Raw genomic sequence first — 22,569 nt, forward strand, 5'->3', positions numbered from 1 at the left:
CAAGTAGACTTTAATAAATTGGAATGTGTAGACCCGATACACAAAATTCTTTCTGAGTGGTCTGGTAAATGATACAGACTTCCTTATTACCTCAACACTAGAGTCCAGAAAAAGGATAGATGTCCTGTATCCTAAAATTATTCTTCTTCTTTTGTTTCATTTAACCTCTTTCTTTTCAGTAAAGTTATTAGCAGTTCATTTACTCCAGGCACTTAAAAAAATATGACTTCTTAGGATCTGCCTTTGTCCTCTCACCTCAGTGATAGGCGAGTTTGATTTGACTGATACACAAAGTGTGACCTAATTATAAAACCCTGATCTTGTTTTCAAGACTAGACCTTTAGTGGCCATCATTTTCATAAATGATGGTGATTTTCTAAATGTGGAGTTTGTCAAATGTATTTGGATTTTCTTCTGTTTTTTCCTACATCTTCTAGTAAGCTATGAGGATTTGCTTCTTGATTAGCATATAATGAGTGTACAAACTAATGTGAATTTCTTAAGTGTAGATAATAGTTTGTTGAATTTGTGTTGTTAAAAAACTAAATATTCCGGTGTGGGCTTTTTGTTTGTTGGTTTGTTTTTGGTATTGTAGCAGCCAAAGGATTACCTGATATGGATTCTTCAATCCTTATACACCACAATGGAGGTATCCCAGCCAACAAAAAACTCTCCACAACTTTGCCAGAGATAGAATACCGAGAAAAAGGGAAAGAAAAGGACAAGGATGCCAAAAAACACAACCTTGGAATAAATAACAACAATATTCTACAACCAGTAGACTCTAAAATACAAGAGATTGAGTATATGGAAAACCATATCAATAGTAAAAGATTAAATAATGATCTTGTGGGAAGTACAGAAAATCTCTTGAAAGAGGACTCATGCACTGCTTCCTCAAAAAATTACAAAAATGCCAGTGGAGTTGCGAACTCCTCACCTCGAAGTCATAGCGCCACAAATGGGAGCATTCCTTCCTCATCTAGTAAAAACGAGAAGAAGCAGAAATGCACTAGCAAGAGCCCAAGTACACACAAGGACTTAATGGAAAACTGTATTCCTAATAACCAGCTAAGCAAACCAGACGCACTGGTCAGGTAAGTGCGCGTGCTGCGTCCTTACTAACACTTCCCAGTAAACTTGACATACTCTTGACATACTCCTATATGGGCCTGTAGGGATTGTTCGTAATCAGATATTGTGACTAGTGACATGTAGTGTTTTACATGAGTTTGTTGGCCACCTTGTGTTATCGTGTTGAAGCATTGACTTCAGCTCTTTGCAGTGTTCTAAATAAGGAGTGACACTGATTACTTCCCACATGTGACAAATTGACCTGTAACTTGATTCTTCTAGTCGTGTTGTAAGGCACTTCTTTGGTCCTTGTCCTTTTCCGTTTGCATGTCCAAAGTTCTTCTGGCATAAACACAAAAAGAAGAGTTTGTGCTTGTTCATGCAAATCTCTGTCAAACAGATGTACATTGCAGGAGAGGGGTGAGGAAGTTGTCCCTACTACTTTGTGCTTGTTTTGTTTTTCTGCACTTAGAATATGAATTATCCTAGATAACTCTGGGAAAGTTAGATTTGAAAAGCAATCTCTTTCACAAAAATGCATGGACAAACACAGTGTTAGACACGAAGTTTAATTAGGAATGTTCCTTTTCTCGTTTTAATTAAAAGAATTTTTTTTTTTTTTGAGACGGAGTCTTGCCCTGTCACCCAGGCTGGCACGATCTCGGCTCACTGCAACCTCCGCCCCCTGGCTCCAAGTGATTCTCCTGCCTCAGCCTCCCGACTAACTGGGATTACAGGTGCTTGCCGCCACGCCAGGCTAATTTTTTTGTATTTTTAATAGTGACGGGATTTCACCATGTTGGCCAGGCTGGTCTCAAACTCCTGACCTCAAGTGATCCACCTGCTTCAGCCTCGCAAAGTCCTGGGATTACAGATGTGAGCCACCGCGCCCGGCCATAAAAGAATAACATTGTTTTATTACATTGACTGGCTCAGACTTAATTTTACTATATTTTATATGGCGTATGTTAGGCAAACACAAATATGTTCCTTTCACCTCAGATCTTTAATTTGGAAACTGAGATCTAAACTGGAGCTTTTTTGTGTGTATGTAACTCAAGAGGGTAATTGAAACTCTCCCCTTCCAGTAAGTTATATTCTCCTTTCTCTGGCTTGCTTCAGGCAGCCCTTTAGGCAGTCCGTTTATTCTAGGAGGGAGGTTTTCCAGCATTATAAATGGTATGAACTAGATTATTAATTTGTTTCAATTTTCTGATTGGCAGTTAAACTAAGCGAGATATATTTGGGTTCTACTAATACAGGCTTTAGAGGTTTCACAGCCCCCAGGCTACTTTTGGAAGTGTGCTATTGCTATTGCCTGGCTGGCATCCATATCCATTTATTAGGACATTCTGGCCATTGTGCCAGCAGAAAAAACACATGGAAGAGAACCCTCCTCCAGATGCCCATGGGAGAAAGACCAATTAGTTGACCTTCTATTTCAGAGGAATATCCCACAAATTCACTAAATGCTATACACAAAACATCTGTCACAACTATTTACCATCCTTTCTCCTACACAATTTTTTTTTGAGATAGGATCTCACTGTTTTGCTCAGGCTGGAGTGTAGTGGCGTGATCACAGCTAACTGTAGACTCCACCTCCCCAGGCTCAGGTTTTCCTCCCACCTCATCCTCCTGTGTAGCTGGGAATACAGGCGCATGCCACTATGCCTGGCTAATTTTTTAATTTTTTTATAGAGAGGAGATCTCGCCATGTTGCCCAGGCTGACACAAGTTTAGTAATAGCGGTCAAGACAAAATACTTTGGTGGTTGTTGCAGAGAAAGCAGTCAGGGCTCGGTCTTGTGCTACCGTTGCCCTTGGGCCCCGGTTGTGATATTGATTGACTCTACTATCTGATCTGCTTTTAGTAGAGAAGTTCAAGGACCCCGAAGGCTAATTGTCCAGTAAGCTGGGGATGATGACATGGGTGCAGTGCCCCCGTGCCTACACCTAAGGAGTATGCTTCTTCTTGTGGTCACTAATGCGTACTCTGCCTTGACCTACAGTGCCCCAGGTATTACTCTGTTTTGGAGAACTACTTACTATCAAATGACTAATAGACAACATTATATTTAAGTAGGTTTATAAGCTCCCATGGTATTATTTTCAACTTTTAATGTTATAAAAAATAAGGGGATGATCTAAATATCCAATAATGGGAGAAATTTAAAATAAATTATGGTCCATCCATTTGATAAACTTTTAATATAGATACTATAAAATCATACTTTTGAGCCATATTAAAGAATATGGAGAAGTATGTCAAAGCATTTCATGAATAAAGGAGAAAGCAATTTAATGAAAAACAATTTTTTCTAATATACATAGAAAAATGATTTAAAGGGAAAAGAACCAAATTGTTAGCAATAGTTGTTATCCCTTGATAGTGTTGGGCATTTATTTTTTCTTTTTATTTTCATACATTTTCACATTTTTCTATGATGAACAACAATGAAAGAGTTTAAAAGGAAAGGCATCTATCTGAGCAGATTATCCAGCTTGGTTGGAGGAGGTCTTATCTTACTTCCTCCCACCCTTAACTGTCTCCTCTGTTTCCTCGTTTGACTTCATGTATCTTTTGATCCATGTCAATAAGATTGTGACTCATTCAAACCTGACATGTTTGAGTTGTTAGCTAGAGAGTGGGTTTGTTATCCAGATGGAGCAGGCTGGACTCAGCGGTCTCTAAGACCCCTTCTGATGCAAACATACAGGGCTGACAGTATGTACATGCACTGTTTGCTTCTGCAGGCACACTTGGGTTGGTGCACAGTTTCAGGCCAACAAACTTCCACAGGGATTCTTTAGCGATAAAATTGATCTCTCCTTTTTTTTTAAATTTTAGATTTAGGAGGTACACGTGCGTTCATATGCAGGTTTGTTGCAAGGGCATATTGCATGATGCTGAGCTTTGGGCTTCTATTGATCCCATCACCTAGACAGTGAACATAGTACCCAATAGGAAGGTTTTTCAGCCCTTGACTGCCTCCCTCTCTTCCTCCTTTTCAAGTCCCTAGTGTCTATTGTTCCAGTCTTTCTGTCCATGTGTCCCCAAGTTGATCTACCCTTTTCTAAGTGTTGAAGACAAAATTTGAAAACCAGTACTATATTAACTAACCAGTAACTCTACTGTAATAATAGATTAATTGCAACACATTCTACAGCTATGTCTGTCTGAAAACTGTGGGTGAGAACTGCTATTTTTGAGAAAACAATTCAGTGACTTTTGGGGGGAAAATTCATTTCTGCTCCACCAGTTTCAAGGAGAATTCTTGTAGCTCGGTTTGGCTGTCCAATTAAGGTTTGATGGCTATTCCCTGTAAAAGGGCGGGCAGTCTGGCAGGTCTTTCTCAAGCTCTCTCAGCTCCAGGGATGTTCTTTAGTATGCTGTATACCATGGGTTAGCAAACAACAGCACACAGGCCAAATCTGGCCCACTGCCTGTTTTTGTAAAAATAAATTTTACTGGAACACAGCCACTCTCATTCATTTACATCATATCAATGGCCACTTTCGTGCTACAGTGGCAGGGCTGAATAGCTGCCACAGAGACTATGGCCTGCAAAGCCGAAAGTATATACTGTCTGGCCCTTTACAGAAAAAGTGTGCTGACGTCCATCGTATAGTAGTCACTTGTTTTGACGATCTTTCCCCCTTATTAGATTGTGAGCTCCAGGGGGCAGAAGCTGGTTCTCTTCATTTTTAATATCTCTCTATAAAAACAGTGCTTAGTAAATGTTGAATCAATGAATGATATATGGTCACAAGGAACTGGGTGAATGGAAGAAGCTCTGCTTTACGAGGAAATACAAGAGAAAGTGGAGCAGAAGGTGCTGGGTAGATTCCTAAGGTAAAGAAATGTGGAGGAAGGTGAGGAACCTGGGAATAAATAGGGGTTGCCTATAGGGTCCTTTCCTAGAAAGTTTGGGAACTTGCGAAAGGCAGTCTGGAGTACTCTGTTGGTTTTAGAAACATATACCTTACAAAATGACCCTGTTTTCTGCCAGTTTGATTTCTGAATTGTTTATCTAAGACATTTAAAAACACTTAATGTTGGAAGCCAAAAATTGTTTTGATTCCAACATGAGAAAAATTCTAGTCAAAAACAGAAAAAGCAATGAGGAAGATCAGTTGTTTTAACTAAGTACTGAGTTGGAAAGGAATAATATAAATTAGAATAAGGTTGGTTTAAAATTTTTCCTCAGTGGTCAATTAAAAATATTTTAAGTGTGAAAAAAATCATTACAATTTTAGATAAAGGAAAAAGAGAAAATAGTCCCACAATCATGACACAAATTGCTGTTAAAATTTTGTTGTCTTCTCGTAAGCTAATTATATGTAGTTGTCATCATAGCATTTTATAGTGTTTTTTTTTAAATAGATTTTAATTTTTAGAACAGTTTTAGGTTCACAGAAAAATTGAGTGGAAGATACAGAGATTTCTCATATACCTGCTGTCCCCACATGTGCCTAGCCTTCCCATTGTCAGCATCCCCCACCAGAGTGGTACATTTGTTACACAGACGAACCTCCATTGACACATCATTGTCATTTAGTCCACAGTTTACATTAGGATTCATTCTTAGTGTTAAATAGTCTTATGGGTGTGAATACATTTATAATGGCATGTATCTACCATTACAATATACAGAGTAGTTTTACTGCCCTAGAAATCCTCTGTGCTCTGTCCATCTATCCCTCCCCTCCCCTGACCCCTGGGAAGTGCTGATCTTTTCACTATCTCTTTAGTTTTGCCTTTTCCAGAATGTCGTATGGTTGGAATGATATTGCATAGCCTTTTCAGATTGACTTCTTTCACTTAGTAATGTGCATTTAAGATTCCTCCATGTCTTCTATAATTTTTTTTTTTTTTTTTTGAAATGGAGTCTCACTCTGTCGCCCAGGCTGGAGTGCAATGGGGTGATCTTGGCTCAGTGCAACCTCCACCTCCCAGGTTCAAGCGATTCTCCTGCCTCAGCCTCCTGAGTAGTTGGGATTACAGGCGGCTTCCATCACACCTGGCTAATTTTTGTATTTTTGGTAGAGATGGCGTTTCGCTATGTTGGCCAGGCTGGTCTTGAACTCCTGACCTCAGGTGATCTGCCTGCCTGGGCCTCCCAAAGTTCTGGGATTACAGGCGTGAGCCACCGCACCCATCTATAATTTCTTTTTTTTTCCCCCCCGAAATGGAATCTTGCTCTTGTTGCCCAGGCTGGAGTGCAAGGTGCGATCTCAGTTAACTGCAACCTTCACCTCCCAGGTTCAAGTGATTCTCCTGGCTTAGCCTCCCGAGTAGCTTGGATTACAGGCACCCGCCACCATGCCCAGCTGATTTTTTGTATTTTTAGTAGAGACGGTTTTTTAGTAGAAATGGGGTTTCGCCATGTTAACCAGGCTGGTCTTGAACTCCTGACCCCAGGTGATCCACCCACCTTGGCCTCCCAAAGTGCTGGAATTACAGGCATGAGCCACTGCGCCCAGGCAATTTTTTTTTTTTTTTTTTTAATATAGAGACAGGAACTTACTATGTTGCCCAAGCTGGTCTTGAACTCCTGTGCTCAAGTGATCAACCTGCCTTGGCCTCCCAAAGTGCTGGGATTACAGGTGTGAGCCATCATGCCCAGCCTGCTCCGTGTCTTTTCCTGGCCTAATAGCTCATTTCTTGTTAGTACTGAATAATATTCCATTGTCTGGATATACCACAAGTTTATCCATTCACCTGCTGTAGGACATCTTGGTTTTTTCCAAGTTTTGGCAATTATAAATAAAGCTATAAACATCTATGTGCCGGTTTTGGGGTGGACATAAGTTTTCAACTTCTTTGGATAAATTCCAAGGAGCACAGTTGCTGGATCATAGAGCATGTTTAGTTGTAAGAAACTGCCGCAATGTCTTTGATAGTGGCTATGCCATTTTGCATTCCCACCAGCAATGGATGGGAGTTCCTGTAAATCCTGGCCAGCACTTGGTATTATCAGTGTTATGGATTTTGGCCACCCTAATAGGTGGATAGTGGTATCTCGTTTTAATTTGCATTTCCCTGGTGACATATGATATGATGTTACATCTTTTTATATGCTTGTTTACCATCTATGCATCTTTTTTTGGTGAGGTGTCAAAGCCTTAGCCCACTTTTAAAATTTGTATAAATTCATGGTGTACAAGTGCAATTTTGTTACATGCATAGATTGTGTATTGGTCAAGTCAGGGCTTTCACCCAAATAATATACATTTTACCTGTTAACCAACTTCTCATCATCGACCCTCCTTCTACCCCTTCATCTTTCCGAGTCTCCATTGTCTATCATTCAGCTCTCTGTGTCCATGTATACACACTTTTTAGCACCCACTTATGAGTACAAACATGTAATATCAGGCTTTTCGCATCTGGCTTGTTTCACTTAAAATAATGACCTCCATTTCTACCCATGTTGCTGCAAAAGACATAATTTCATTCTTTATGTGGCTGAACAATATTCCATTGTGTATGTATACCACATTTTCTTTATGCAGTCATCCATTGACGGACACTTAGGTTGATTCCATATCTTTGCTATTGTGACTAGTGTGGTAGTAAACATACAAGTGCAGGTATATTTTTGATACATTGATTTCTTTTTCTTTGGGTAGCTAACCAGTAGTGGGATTGCTGGATCAAGTGGCAGTTTTACTTATAATTCTTTGAGGAATCTCCATACTGTTTGCCATAGAAATTGTAATGATTTACATTCTCACCAGCAGTGTTTAAGGGTTTCCTTCTCTCCACATCCTTGCCAACATCTGTTACTTTTTGTCTTTTTGATATTAGTTCCGCCCATTTTATTTATTTATTTATTTATTTTCGAGACGGAGTTTCACTCTTGTTGTCCAGGCTGGAGTGCAATGGTGCCATCTTGGCTCACTGCAACCTCCACCTCCTGGGTTCAAGGGATTCTCGTGCCTCAGCCTCTCGAGTAGCTGGGATTACAGACATGCAGCACCATGCCCGGCTAATTTTGTATTTTTAGTAGAGATGGGGTTTCTCCATGTTGATCAGGCTGGTCTCAAACTCCTGACCTCAGGTGATCCACCTGCCTCGGCCTCCCAAAGTGCTGGGATTACAGGCGTGAGCCACCTCACCCGGCCAGTTGAGCCCATTTTAAAATCAGTGTGTTTGTTTTCTTATTGTTCTAAGAGTTCTTCGTATATTTTCGATAATAGTCCTTTATCAGATGCCTTTTGCAAATGTTACACTTTCTGTCAGTCTGAGGCTTTTTATTCACTTGACAGTGTCTTTTATAGAGCAGAGATTTTTATTTTAATGAGGTCTAGCTTATCAATTTTTTCTGTCATAGATCATGCCTTTAGAGTTGTTTGTGTAGTTTTTGTGTCCTGCTTTTTTCACTTAAATTATATAAAAATCATTTTCTCAACTTAGTCTAACACTCATTTTTACATAGGGTGGAATATTCCATGGCAGGCCAGTGCGATCATTCAGAAATCATGGTCAGCCGGGCACGGTGGTTCACGTCTATAACCCTAGCACTTTGGGAGGCCAAGGTGGGTGGATCACTTGAGGTCAGGAGTTTGAGACCAGCCTGACCAACATGGTGGAACCTCGTCTCTACTAAAAATACAAAATTAGCTGGGCATGGTGGCACACACCTGTAACCCCAGCTACTTGGGAAGCTGAGGCAGGAGAATCACTTGAACCCAAGTAGTGGAGGTTGCAGTAAGCCAAGATCACGCCACAGCACTCTAGCCTGGGCAACAGAGCGAGGCTCTTTCTCAAAAAAAATAAAAAAGAAATCACTCTCTAAGATCAGGCAGAGCAGGGTGCGACACCTGAACTGCTGTCCTGAAGTTTCAAGGCCTGCAAACAGAGGAATCAACAATTTTGTTTGCACTTGCCACAAGATTCCCTCTCAAAACAGCCCAAGACCATGTAGTTTCTTGTCGGCAATTGTTACTTCTTTCAGTTTCCTTGTTAAGGGAGAGAATTTAACACTTTGAGTTAACAAAATACTAAGTGATCCATAATCCGCAGAAATGTTGAAGCAAACGTCTCTTCTCTGTTTATTTCCATTCCACTGCCTTTTTTGTTAAGACAGATTCGTCTTTTTTATTATAGTGTTTATTTTTAATATGATATCAACCCTTTAAAGTAGTTGAATTGTATCTGGTATAAAGAGTCATAAAGGAAATATATCCAGAGTTTGCTTGGTAGAGTACCATTTAATAAAACTGAGTAGAATTTAGAATGATGATTTTTTTTTTTTTGCAAGTAGAAGAGATCTAAGAGCTATCTAGACCAGCTTCCTTGAACTCTGTTGTTTTTCATTTTTATCAGTGAAGTGAATGAACCCTGGAAGATTACATGGCTGGTGTGGGTGACCAAGCTAGGGTGACGGTGCCAGGACCAGAGCTGAAGTTTCTTGACTTCTGGAACCCTTTCTGTTATACCATAGTACTTTAAAAATTTTTATCAACTCGCTTTTTCTGCTTTATATTTTTTTGGCTTTTTGTTTTGAATGCAAATACAACTAACATTGGCCCAAGGATTGGCACTAGAATGAGATTCTAGGATCTCATGGCTAAAATCTGTAAAAAAAATGGTTAGAATTTCAGAATTTTTTTTTCCTACTGGAGAGGTGCTGTTGTGTGTTAAAAATTCTTGCTCTTGCCAAAGACACATGCGTGTACTTACTTATCTCTAAATAGAAGGGGGCCAGCTGCTTGTATCCCTGGAAGCTTATAGGATCTCTGAAACTTCAACTCTGGTTAGGGCTAGCTTGGGAACTGGTCTGGTCCAGACAGCCTAGAGCCCCACAGCATGGGAATTGTTCTTTATATCTGGGGTAGGCTTAGCTTGGCAGCAGCAGATTTAAGAACCCTGAACTAGAAGATGTTGAGACCAGGGTTGTAACCATCAACTTACCCTGCAGAGAGGCCACCATTAACCTCGTTCCTCATTCTTGCTTCGAAGGCCTAGAGTCCCGGGGTGTGCACATTGCCATGATGGTGAGCTCCTAGAAATTTTGAAGCCATGAAAAAGAGAGTGCCTTTTCTTAAGGAGAATATGGAAATCTGGGTAAAGTGTAATGTATTGAATACTCACTCTTTTATTCCACTTCAAATTCATTTGGTTATTTTAGGCACATCAAAATGATATTACTTATAACTTGGTTTGCTCCCATAATTAGTTCTGTTTATTTAGAGACTTGAGAGCCTGAAAGGAAATGGGGAAAACATTGCTCAGGATTTTTTCAGGAATCTCCAAGCAACTGGTAGACCTGCCTCAGAGAAGAGGGAAGCATAGAGAAGCACTTTGAGAGATTTTAACTCATTTGTTTACACTGAGAAGTGTCTTTTGGTTTTTTTGTTTTGTTTTGTTTTTGGAGACGGAGTCTCACTGTTGCCCAGGCTGAAGTGCAGTGGCGCAGTCTCGGAACCTTCACCTCCTAGGTTCAAGTAATTCTCCTGCCTCAGCCTCCCAAGTAGCTGGGATTACAGGTGGTGCCACCACATCTAGCTAATTTTTTTATTTTTTTTAGTAGAGACAGGGTTTCACCGTGTTGCCCAGGCTGGTCTCGAGCTCCTGACCTCAGGTGATCTGCCTGCCTTGGCCTCCCAAAGTGCTAGGATTACAGGCGTGAGCCACCACGCCTGGCTGAGAAGTGTTTAACTTACACTCATATGCAAGTACTAATTTAAATTAACAAATCTGAATCTAGAGAAATATTTTTAGAGCATATATATTGATAACAACATAATCTATAAATAAGCTATATAGTGTTCTAGTCATCAGTGAGTATGTTGATTAGTATTGTGTTTAGTTGTCTGTGATACAAGTTTTTGTGACTCATTCCTTTCTAGTTTAAGTTGGTGAGTGAGCAAAGTGTCATTGCCCTTCATTGTACTTTCTAGCCCACTTAAACCTTGTATTTATGTTTTTTTATTTTAAAACATAAATCTGCTCTTTTTTCCTTAAAAGGGCAGATGAAGATAGGAAACATTAAAAATGATCAGCTTTCCTCTTTGACTAGACTTTCCTGATGGCACACATTGCTCAAATGTGGCTTGACTAGGAATTCACAGACTTTCATACTTCTGAATTTAACCTTGTCTTCCAGCTACCAGCATTTAATACTGCTGTGTAACCTCTGACTTTTTTTTTTTTTTTTTTGACAGAGTCCTGCTCTGTCACCCAGGCTGTAGTGCAGTGGTCCGATCTCGGCTCACTGCAACCTCTGTCTTCTGGGTTCAAGTGATTCTCCTGCCTCAGCCTCCGGAGTAGCTGGGACTACAGGCGCGCGCCACCATGCCCGGCTAATTTTTGTAGAGACGGGGTTTCACCATATTGGCCAGGCTGGTCTCGAACTCCTGACTTTGTGATCTACCTGCCTCAGCTTCCCAAAGTGCTGGAATTACAGGCGTGAGCCACCGTGCCCGGCCAACCTCTGACTTTTATAAGACTCCTTGGTGTATTTGGTCTTGCAGTTTAGGAAAAAACTAAAGTAGACATTTTAGGGTACTTATTTTTTGTTTCTCCACATTATAAGATGTCTACACCCAATTTAAAATTATACCTTGGTTGAATAGAAAGGACTATATTTTTAGATACTGATTTTTCATAATCAGTGGATTCAATATGATTTGGTGTGAATAACTATAAAATAGAGCAAAGTGAGGAGAGAATCCAAGATGTCCCTATTGTGTGATCTTAGAGAAACATTTCAAAGCCACTAGTAAATTTGGGGGCTAATGCTATTTACTGTCTATATTTCTATCATTCTCTATCTCTTATAGGGAACTGGCCTGGGTCAGGGTTAGGAGTGATTGAGGCTGGCTCCCAGCTCCAGGGCAAGAGAGTAAGTTGCAACAGAAGGTAGAGAAGAAGGTTGTAGGCATGAAGCAAGAATTGAATCCAAAGCTAGGACCTGACCATTGGATTGAAGCAAGACAGAGCAGTCAGTTTAGGAGACAGAGCCTGTGAGCATTCCCTGGACTGGTAACCCAGGGGCAGGTGGCTTTTCGTGGATTATTCCATCCTTCCCCCAGGGCCCTGACGAGTCCTTAGTGGGAAACCACAGTAGTTAAGTGGGAAAGATAACAAACAATTCTCTTGAAAGGTTCAAGCCCATCTTAAGGTAATTAAAGGAACCCAAGATTGTTTGCTAAAGTGGGGTGGGGAGGGGGCAGGTAGCAAAACAGATTGTATAGTATGAATCCATTGAAAAATATGGGTAGGGGCCGGGCTCAGTGGTTCACACCTGTAATCCCACACTTCGGGAGGCTGAGGCAGGTGGATCATTTGAGGTCAGGAGTTCGAGACCAGCCTGGCCAACATGGTGAAACCCCGTCTCTACTAAAAATATAAAAATTAGCTGGGCGTGGTGGCATGTGTCTGTAGTCCCAGCTACTCAGGAGGCTGAGGCACGAGAATCGCTTGAACCTGGGAGTCAGAGGTTGCAGTGAGCCAAGGTCGCACCTCTGCACTCCAGCCTGGGCCACAGAGTGAGAACCTGTCTTTAAAAAAAATGAAAGATATATATGGGTAGGGCCGGGTGCGGTGGCTCACACCTGTAATCCCAGCACTTTGGGAGGTCAAAGCAGGTGGATCACGTAAGGCCAGAAGTTCGAGACCAACCTTGCCAACATGGCAAAACTCTGTCTCTACTAAAAATACAAAAATTAGCTGAGTGCGGTGGCGGGTGCCTGTAATCCCAGATACTCAAGAGGCTGAGGCACGCAAATCACTTGAACCTGAGAGGCAGAGATTGCAGTGAGCAGAGATCTGTCTCAACCAAAAAAAAAAAAAAAAGAAAGAAAGAAAAATATGGGTAGATGTATTTCTCATGTGCACAGAAAATTACTTGAAATATATACCAGATGATCAATTGTAGTTGGCTGTCGAGACATTTACTTTCTGCATTGTTTATTTCTGTATAGTTTAAGTTTTTATAACATGCTTATTATACCATAATAGAATGTAAGCTCAGTAAGGGCAGGGAACTTATTTTCACTGGTTTGTCACAGTACACAGTGCTTGGCTTGGCACAGAGTAGATACTCAATAAATACTTGTTGAATTAATAAATAGCACCTTTGTGCAGGGAAAATACTGGGAAGCAGGGAGGATGGCACCCAGTAATTTTATCACAGTGCAACTCAAAGGCTTTTGAAGTTAGAAAACCTGAATATCACATTAGACCCAATCGAGGACTACACATCCAGTGTCAAACTCTTTGTTATTTTTGAGGTTATTAACAATTTTATTCCTAAATAGAAAGTCTTTTTGCTCCAAACCCCTTTTCTTGGTATTTCATAGGAAGTTTTAAAATCCAGCACTCTGTCAGTAGTTTTTCCCAAGGCTTTGAAAGAGGTGTAAGAATTTCTGGAAGTTACAAGGGAAAAGAGAAAAGTCCTCTGAGACTGCTGTCAAAAAAGGCATTTGCTCTGGCAGTGGGGTTGGTTGTGCTTCAGGGCCAAGGAATCTAGACACAAGCCTCATCTCAGCCAGGAACAGGAAAGATAATCTCGGTTTGCCTTATCTTATTCATCTTTCCTGGTGGGTCTGGCCCTCTCTCTCCTCGCCAGTCCCAGATCATTCTTTGTCTTTGTGGTAGCTGGAAATACAGCTCAGACCTCACATTAAAAAAAAAAAAATTACTTCAAGTTCTGGGATACATGTGCAGAATGTGCAGGTTTGTTACACAGGTGCATACATGCCATGGTGGTTTGCTGCACCCATCAACCCGTCATCTACATTAGGTATTTCTCCTAATGCTATCCCACCCCTAGCCCCCCACCCCCCAACAGGCCCCGGTGTGTGATGTTCCCCTCCCTGTGTTCATGTGTTCTCATTGTTTGTCTCCCACTTATGAGTGAGAATATGTGGTGTTTGGTTTTCTGTTCTTGTGTTAGTTTGCTGAGGGTGATGGTTTCCAGCTTCATCCATGTTTCTGTTCCAACCTCTCCAAGGAGATCCTCCAGGTTAGAATATGTGTTTGGCTGCTTTCTCTCTAGTGCTACAGAGAGAATGGTACATTTGTTTCTTCTCTTCTGCTTTGAATGCATTTTGCTTGTGTCAGGAGTAGTTTGCGGAAGAAAATCTGATCTTGGTAGACAGTGATTCAGGCTTTGGGGGTTCCCCTAGCTGCTTTCCCTGCAGGTGGCTACACAACAGGGTGCTGACAGATTGCTGCAGAGTCACCTGCTTGTCCCCTCCGTGAGTGATGGCGACCACAGCCGGCCTTTCTGCTTCTGTGGGGCATAAAGTAATTTTCTGGAACAGCATTATTCTAGCCGAGAGATAAAATTGTAATAAAAATGTATGAAATTTTAGAATGGGAACTATGAAAACTAGACACTTAGATGTTCTAGCTAGACTAAATTGAATATGTTGGCTATAGCTGCTGCTAAATTATTTGGAAGTTATCAAGTGGGAAAAAATAAGTAGTAGAGCCATCTATTTAGTAAGTTTAGTGTGTTTTCTGTCTCTGTGGAAACATGTTTTTGATTTATGTTTCTCTAGCACTATGTCTGAGCAGATATACTTTGTCGGACCTGATTAATTTTCATTTTCTGCTATGCCCATAATATTTTATCTACCTATGGTTTGACTCTGTTTATATTAATATACAATATAGTTTGAGTTTATTTTAACCATTGCAGGAATTTAAAACTATCGTATTCTGGGATATAAATGTGGTAATAGAGGCATGATTTTATACTTAAACAGGGTTATTTTGTGGCTTGAAAACCATGTGGCATTTTAGAAACTAGGCATAAGTGAATTTAAGCAAGCAGTTTACCGAACGTCTCCATATCTAAGAGGCCAAACAGGAAAGTGATTATGGTGTATGGATAAATTATGAAGTAACATGTAGGTTATTGGGGAGGGGGCTTCTACATAAACATGAAAAAAAAAAAAACATTTTTATGTTGAGTCCCGAGAGTTTATTTTATCAAAACTGATTTCTAGATAGGCTGTTTGAAAGTTTACTCCCTAGAATTGAGAAGGAACTATTACACAACTTTGAAAGGCTTTGTGTTAAATTCTGAGTCAGTACCTCTGTTGGCATATAATGAATTTAGTTTTTCATCAAAGGGGGTTGGGGTGGATTCCCTGAAGGGAAGGTAACCGCAAGGAAAAGGAACCATATTCGTTAAATATTATTCATGCTATCATTTAGAAACCGGCTATTTGGATACTTTGCCAGTCAATGTGGGTATATTTCAGTCTTTGCAAATCTCTTGGGTACCTCTTAGATCTTTAAAACCAACTTTCAGTTTCTTTTTTATAGGTAGAATGACAACTCTCCTCTATCACAAGGTACATTTCACTCTTCTTGTTAGAGTGTTCCAATAGATTCAAAACAGAAACACAAATTAATGAATTAGAAAGGACCATTGCTCCCCCCACACTCTGCTCCAGAGCAAGGAATGCAGATTCAGACTCCTACAGGAGTGAGTGAGGCAGGCTGGGGTGAGCATTCTGGAGTCTGGCATTGTCATCATTCTCATTCAGTACTGAACCTGACACCCTTCCAAAGGGGACAGCCAGTTGTTGCCATGGGGGATTGTAGGCCCAATGTTGCCAAGTCTTCTGATACTTTGGAGAGATGCTGAAAATATCTTTACATGAAACCTCTCAGTTAAAAAACTTTTTTTTTAACATCATATGGGGGAGGGTCAAACAAAACACGTTTATGGGCCAACCTCTGTGCCTCACCTTTTCTGTTATACTTGTGTTTTGCTCCCTGTAGCCCTCTGGCCCCACCAGTGAAAACTTGACTTTCCTTTAGCAAGGACTTTTCTATTAGGGAATACCTGGTAAATCCTATGAACTAATCTGCCATATATTAATGGGACCTTTTTGCTTTTTCTTCTAAAATCTTCTGTGCTCCTAGAAAACAGGCCATGTTGACGGTACCTCTAGAGTGAAACACCACTCCCTTTACTGTTAAATTCCCACACCTGACTGTGAGGCTTTCATACCGCTTAGAAGGAGAGGGGACAGCCTTGTGATAAGGGTGGTTTGGGGCCTTCTGGCATTCCTCAAACTATACTGTGCGGAGAGCTGCTTACTCCATCTGTGTCTAGGACTGGTAACTTCTTCTACATCAAGATATTTTTCTACTGTGTTCTCAGAGCACAAAATACACCAAAACTCAGAATGTGGGTCCTGCTTATTCACAGACAACACAGGGCTGGCTTAGAATTTGAACTTCGCAGCACCATTTCTTGTAACGTGTGGTACAGTGAAGTCTCAAGTCAGAGCAGTGCCTCATCTCCTGCAGTCAATGTTGTACGTGACCAAGAGATCTTTCCAAAGAGAGCAGGACAAGCAGGACAATAAACTGCAGCTACAGAATCTAAATTTAGAAAAACTATTATTTTGATAGGAGCTGATGAATAGGAAGTAGTTGAGGTAGATTTAAAAACTGAGGCATTCGTGGCCGGGCACGGTGGCTCACGCCTGTAATCCCAGCACTTTGGGAGGCCAAGGCAGGCAGATCACGAGGTCAGGAGATCAAGACCATCCTGGCTAACATGGTGAAACCCTGTCTCTACTAAAAATACAAAAAAAATTAGCTGGGTGTGGTGGTGGGCGCCTGTAGTCCCAGCTACTCGGGAGGCCAAGGTAGGAGAATGGCGTGAACCCGGGAGGCGGAGCTTGCAGTGAGCCAAGATCGTGCCACTGTACTCCAGCCTGGGTGACAGAGCGAGACTCGGTCTCAAAAACAAACAAACAAACAAACAAAAAACAGGCATTCTCTGTATCAGAAAGTTAAAGTTCCCCTTTTTTGGAGTGACCTAAAAAGTTTATGTTGGCTGGGCATGGTGGCTCACGCCTGTAATCCGACACTTTGAGAGGCCAAGGTGGGAGGATCACTTGAGTCCAGGAGTTAGCTTGACCAGTCTGTCAACATAGCAAGACCCAGGCTCTACAAAAAAAAAAAAAAAAAAGTAAGAGACTTGGATTTTCCCTAAGGTTTTGGGTTGTTCTGAAACTGCCCTGTGACGTGGGCAAATCTGAGAGTGTCAGTGAATGCGGAACAGAATGGGGAGCAGGTTAGCAGTGTCCTCTTTTAAAATTATCGAATAATAATTAAAATGTTAAAAATAAGTTATGCATATTATATCTGATTTTGAAAAGGAAAAGATAACCACTATTTTATATCCTCCCAGCATTTTTCTCTTGCATATATATTCTTTTTACAAAATTAAGCTCATACTATGTATGTTTTGTAGCTTTTATTTTTCACAGACTCTATCATGAGCATTCTTCCATGTCACGGAATATTCTTCATTGGTGATTTTTTAATGATTTAATTTTTTAATGACAAACAAATGTGAATGTACTGTAATTTATTTAGCCACCCTTCTGTTGAATATCTAAGTGCTTATGATTTTTTTCTCACTACAACAGACAAGCTTTTACATAAGATATGAATATTAATGATTGCTGATACACACTTGTCAAATCTGACTAGATTCCTTTATGGGCCTTACTAAAATGACTAGTTCTTGGGACTCACAGCTTTATTCTTGAAGAACTTTAAGAAGTCAGTAAGTACCCTGTTTCCCTAAATGACCAGTTGGGTGAAAGTCTCTAGAATTCTTTTCTGTCTCTCTTTGCATTCCTTTAGGAAAATTAATGTGTTTGCCTTTTGTGTTTGACAGATTATGGAGCAGAGACATAAAGTACTTTGCAACATGGCTTCACCTAGTAATCAGGTCATCAAGCTCTTGCTTGTGTTTGTACACTTATGCCTTGTAGTCACTGCAATGACACCAGAGGCAGCTTCACGTCAGTATTTCCGAATCTGTGGTTTATACCTGCTACATTGGAACAGGGTCATGTTAGTGTAGGCCTCACTTAAGATGGGATATCTCTACCATATACTTAAAATACATTTTTCTGTGAATGACCCAAGCTACCTATCCTGTCAGTGTGAGTGACCTGGAAAGGAGAGGGGGAGGAGTTGGTAGAGAGGGTAATCGGTATTGCTTCTGGGGACAGAGCTTTGATTTATGAGTTCAACTTTCTGCACAGACAGCTGTGTGGTCCTTAAACAAGTCTTGTCTTGTATGATTAATGTGTACCAGGGGAACTCCTAATGGAATTAGGTACTAATCGAGATGAAGCAGTTGCTCTTCATTAATTCTTTTCATGTGCACCTGCCTTCCTTAAAAGCAAATGCCCACTTACCCCTGTTCCCTTCAGCCACTATTTAAATTAAAAATCGGCTGGTCTGCTGTAGATAAGTTTCCAGAGCCTCCTATGTCGTAACACTGACCCTGTTCTGTTGTGAGCACTGAGGAGATAGACACAGAGTGAAGATGAGTGACATGATGTATAAGGATTGGAAGAAACTAGAAATACAGTCCCAGCTTCTAATTTTGTAGCACAGTCCCTGGCTTCAAAGAACTTACAGTCTTGTTAGAAATACGATACAGACACAGGAAAAGATTAAACATCAGAACAACAGCAACAGAAAGAAGCCCAGCACAGGGTGATGGTTTGATGCCAGATGTGAAACACTAACATGGAGAGCTTTAGGGTTTTAGAAGGAGAAGGGATGTTGGGCACCTTGTGCTGGAGAGTTTAATTTTTGTTGTTTTTTAACTGAGCCTTGAAGAATGGGTAAGATTGAAAAATGGAGGCCATTCCTCCCAAGGATGTAGCACAGTAAAAGGCAGAAAATGTCTGGAAAACAAGGAGCTTTGGCTGATGTGAGGGGTTTGTTAGAAAACCTACCTTTCAATCAGTTGGCTATATAACGTGGAGATGACTTTCTGAAGCCCCTTCTACAGAGCAAGCAGCAGGGTAAGTTCTATATTGCAGAGCCTAGAGTCTCTCTGTCACTTGCTCTTTAGAGTTCATAGATAACCAGCAAAGCTGAGGCTCCTTATCATCCCCAGGGGTTCATGGGGTCCATCCTGCAGCCCACAGACATATATCCTTAGGTAGTTTTCTGAAATGGATATGGGCTGTGACTCATAGTCACCCCTAGGTGAAGTCTTGGCTGAGAAAAAGGTCTGCTTCTTTTTTATAAGACTTGATTCCTGGGGAAATTTACTGCCCTGATGCCTTAAACTTCCCCTGTGCTTTCAGTTAGGCCTCATAAAGCTGAAGTCAGGCTTAAAATCATGAAGTTATTGTCAGTAGCCACTGAAGGCTTTTAAACTTTCAGTGAAGGCATAGTGGTGTGGGCTGTAATTCAGGTAATTCACAAGAGAGAAGAATTACAAACATTTAGACATAGTATCTCCCTACCTTTTCAGATACTTAAAAACAATACCCATTTCAACTAAAAGCTAATACTTAAATACTGTATTTCAGCTGGGCATGGTGGCTCACGCCTGTAATCCCAACACTTTGGGAGGCCAAGGCAGGCAGATCACTTGAGGTCAGGAGTTCAAGACCAGCCTGGCCAACATGGTGAAACCCCATCTGTTTCTACAAAAAATACAAACATTAGCCAGGCATGGTGGTACGTGCCTATAATCCCAGCTACTCGGGAGGCTGAGGCACGAGAATCGCTTGAGCCCAGGAGGCAGAGGTTGCAGTGAGCCAAGATCATGCCACTACACTCTAGCCTGGGCGACAGAGCGAGACTCTGTCTCAAAAAAAAATTTTCAGTAAATAAATACTGTATTTTACTACCAGGTGTTCTTCCAGATACTCAAAGATATTTTTCCTATTTAGCCTCTCTGAAAGGCTAACATTTGAACTTCATTCTTTTAGCCAATTAGCAGATTAACCTTTATTAAAATGTAAATCTCTTCCTCTTAAAATTAAATTTAAATAATTATTAATCAATTTACATTACAGTTTATCTTAATTGGATAGGATTAGGGAGATGGTGAGATATAGTTAAGGTCTGGAATAAGAGTGATCCTTAAACTTGACACTTCTGCTTTGAAGTCAGCCTGGCATCTGACACAGGGACCTGAGAAAGTGCTGCTGTATGGGTCCCAACTCTTGCTGTGAGTTAGATAATTGGATTCAGAGGTAGCTTCACAACTCCCTTAGAAGTTGAGTGCTATCTTTTGAAATTATCAGTAAAGTGAGTAGGAAAGTTGCCTGGACCTGATGTGTAATAATTTAGAACACTGGCTTGTTCAGTTGGACAAAAATGGACATATTTATTGTACATATAAACTCTAGCTTTGCCATGGGCTCTGTGTCCAAAGTGGTGATGCCACAGGGCAGGCCTTTGTAAGGGTGAAAACTGGTTCCACAAGAGTTAGGCAAGAAGGAAGTGCATTTATTTCCTGACTAAGCCTTAATAAAACTTGGTTCAGATGTATCTGGCCCATTATTTTTTTTTTAATGAGATTGTAGCTCTTCTGGAGAAAACTTCTCTTTTATCCCTTAAAATTCTATAGTCTAGGGAAGAGTGTGGCCCTTAACTCAGATAAAAGGGGTTTGATGTTTTCCTCCATTCTCTCCATCCCTATCTGCTGAGATTAGTTTCAGGGCCTATAATCTATTACTTCTGCCTCGTTTTCTTCCTGATCATTGCTTTTAATTTAGGTTTCAGCTAATGACATTTTAATAGAAACATATTAATACATTTGGCGATTTTGCATTAACCTGTTAACACCATTTAATAAAAACTTCTTTGTACTTCACACTAATAAATTATATAGCTGTATTTTACCTATAAAGTATTGAACTTCACCGCTAAAGGGTTAAGTATGCCATTAAGACAAGTAGTAGTTATCTGTTTAATAAATGCTTCTAGCACTCGACTATCTTGATTCAGTTCAATTTGCTAACACATAAATCTTTTTTTTTTTTTGAAATGGAGTCTCCCTCTGTCGCCCAGACTGGAGTGCAGTGGTGTGATCTTGGTTCACTACAACCTCCGCCTCCTGGGTTCAAGCGATTCTCCTGCCTCAGCCTCCCCTAGTAGCTGGAACTACAGGCACGCGCCACCAAGCCCAGCTAATTTTTTTTGTATTTTTAGTAAAGACAAGGTTTCACCATGTTGGTAGGGCTGGTCTCGAACTCTTGACCTCAGATGATCTGTTCGCCTCAGCTTCCCAAAGTGCTGGGATTACAGGCCTGAGCCGCTGCACCTGGCCACACATAATTCTTTCAAAACTCATGACATACATTTTTCTATTGGGCAAATGCAAAAATTGAGATATATCTTAGAAAATAGGATTGTATAGTACATCCATACAATGGAATATTAGACAGCAATTAATTATTTATGGAAAATGTCTAACAGTGTGAGAAGGTGCTTATGATTTATAAGGTGTATATGTGGTACTCTCTCACCAATATTAAATGTATTTACATGTATGAAGAAATAGAAAAAAACATACAGAAAAGAGGTACTCCAAATAGTGAGCTGTTCTGTCTGGATAAGAGGATTATGAGTTATTTATATTTTTATGTATACTTTTCCATTGTTTATTCAGTTTTTGATACTGTGACTGGGTATCAAAAATAAACTCAGTTCAGGTGGTAAATCATTTTGCTGCCTACCTTAGTAAAGATTTAAAATATATAGTGGACTTTCAAGGCAAATTAATGCTTTCTGTAGACAGCTAATGAAAAATTGTCCATCGTAAATATTTTTAAATTGCTGAGAATTTTGCCGTTTACTGCTTTATGTTACCTGCATGCCATTAGCCATTAGGCAGTGTTCTTATAGAGCAGTGTTTCTTAAACTGGGAATGCTGGTGTTAACTCTCAGGCCTGCTGCAGCAGTTTGGAAAATAATTCACAGTTTGGAAAATAATTCAGTTTTACAAAATTCATGGTAGCAGTTATGAAAATCCTGAAGTATTTTAGTTCTGTGTCTAGTGAGATTATTTTATTTTTTAAATAAACCTTTTCTTATTGAAGTATAACATGTATACACACCAGTGCACAAATCAAGTGTTCCATTTATGGATTTTCACAAAGTAAACACATTCCTGTAACCACTTCATTTTATTTTTGTTGTATTGTGCCACTATTAGTCTTTGACAAAATTTTTATAGAAGCTTCACATTAAAAAATATATTGTTGGCTGGGCACGGTGGCTCACACCTGTAATACCAGCACCCTTTAGGAGGCCAAGGTGGGTGGATCACCTGAAAGAAGTCAGGAGTTCGAGACCAGCCTGGCCAACATGGCGAAACCTCATCTCTACTAAAAATACAAAAATTAGCTGGGCATGGTGGTGGGCACCTGTAATCCCAGCTACTCGGGAGGCTGAGGCAGGAGAATCGCTTGAACTCAGGAGGGGGAGATTGCAGTGAGCTGAGATCAGCCTGGGCAACAGAGTGAGACTTGGTTAAAAAAAACATGTGTGTGTATATATATATATATATATATATTTCATGTTCTTTGGTCTTCAGAAGTTATACTCTAGATATTTTATGCTTTTTGGTCTCATAACTGCATTAGCTCATTGGATTTTTACATTTTTCAAGGAACTCTAAAATTTCACTCAGAATAAATATTGTTATTTTTAGTTTGTGGTGGGAAAAGATTA

The 22,569-nt window shown here is 40.3% G+C and overlaps 1 protein-coding gene across 1 annotated transcript in view; it reads left to right on the forward strand.

Moving 5' to 3' along the window:
* The window catches only part of MACO1 (macoilin 1), a 68,078-nt gene that overhangs the window by 27,225 nt on the left and 18,284 nt on the right, over positions 1 to 22,569 (forward strand). Inside the window, exon 6 of the mRNA XM_003271628.2 lies at positions 596 to 1,097. Within this exon, the coding sequence (XP_003271676.1) occupies positions 596 to 1,097 (502 nt within the window). The remainder of the gene's footprint in view (positions 1 to 595; positions 1,098 to 22,569) is intronic.

Source organism: Nomascus leucogenys, chromosome 24 (assembly GCF_006542625.1).
Source record: "Nomascus leucogenys isolate Asia chromosome 24, Asia_NLE_v1, whole genome shotgun sequence".
In the NCBI taxonomy this organism is placed as follows: Eukaryota; Metazoa; Chordata; class Mammalia; order Primates; family Hylobatidae; genus Nomascus; species Nomascus leucogenys.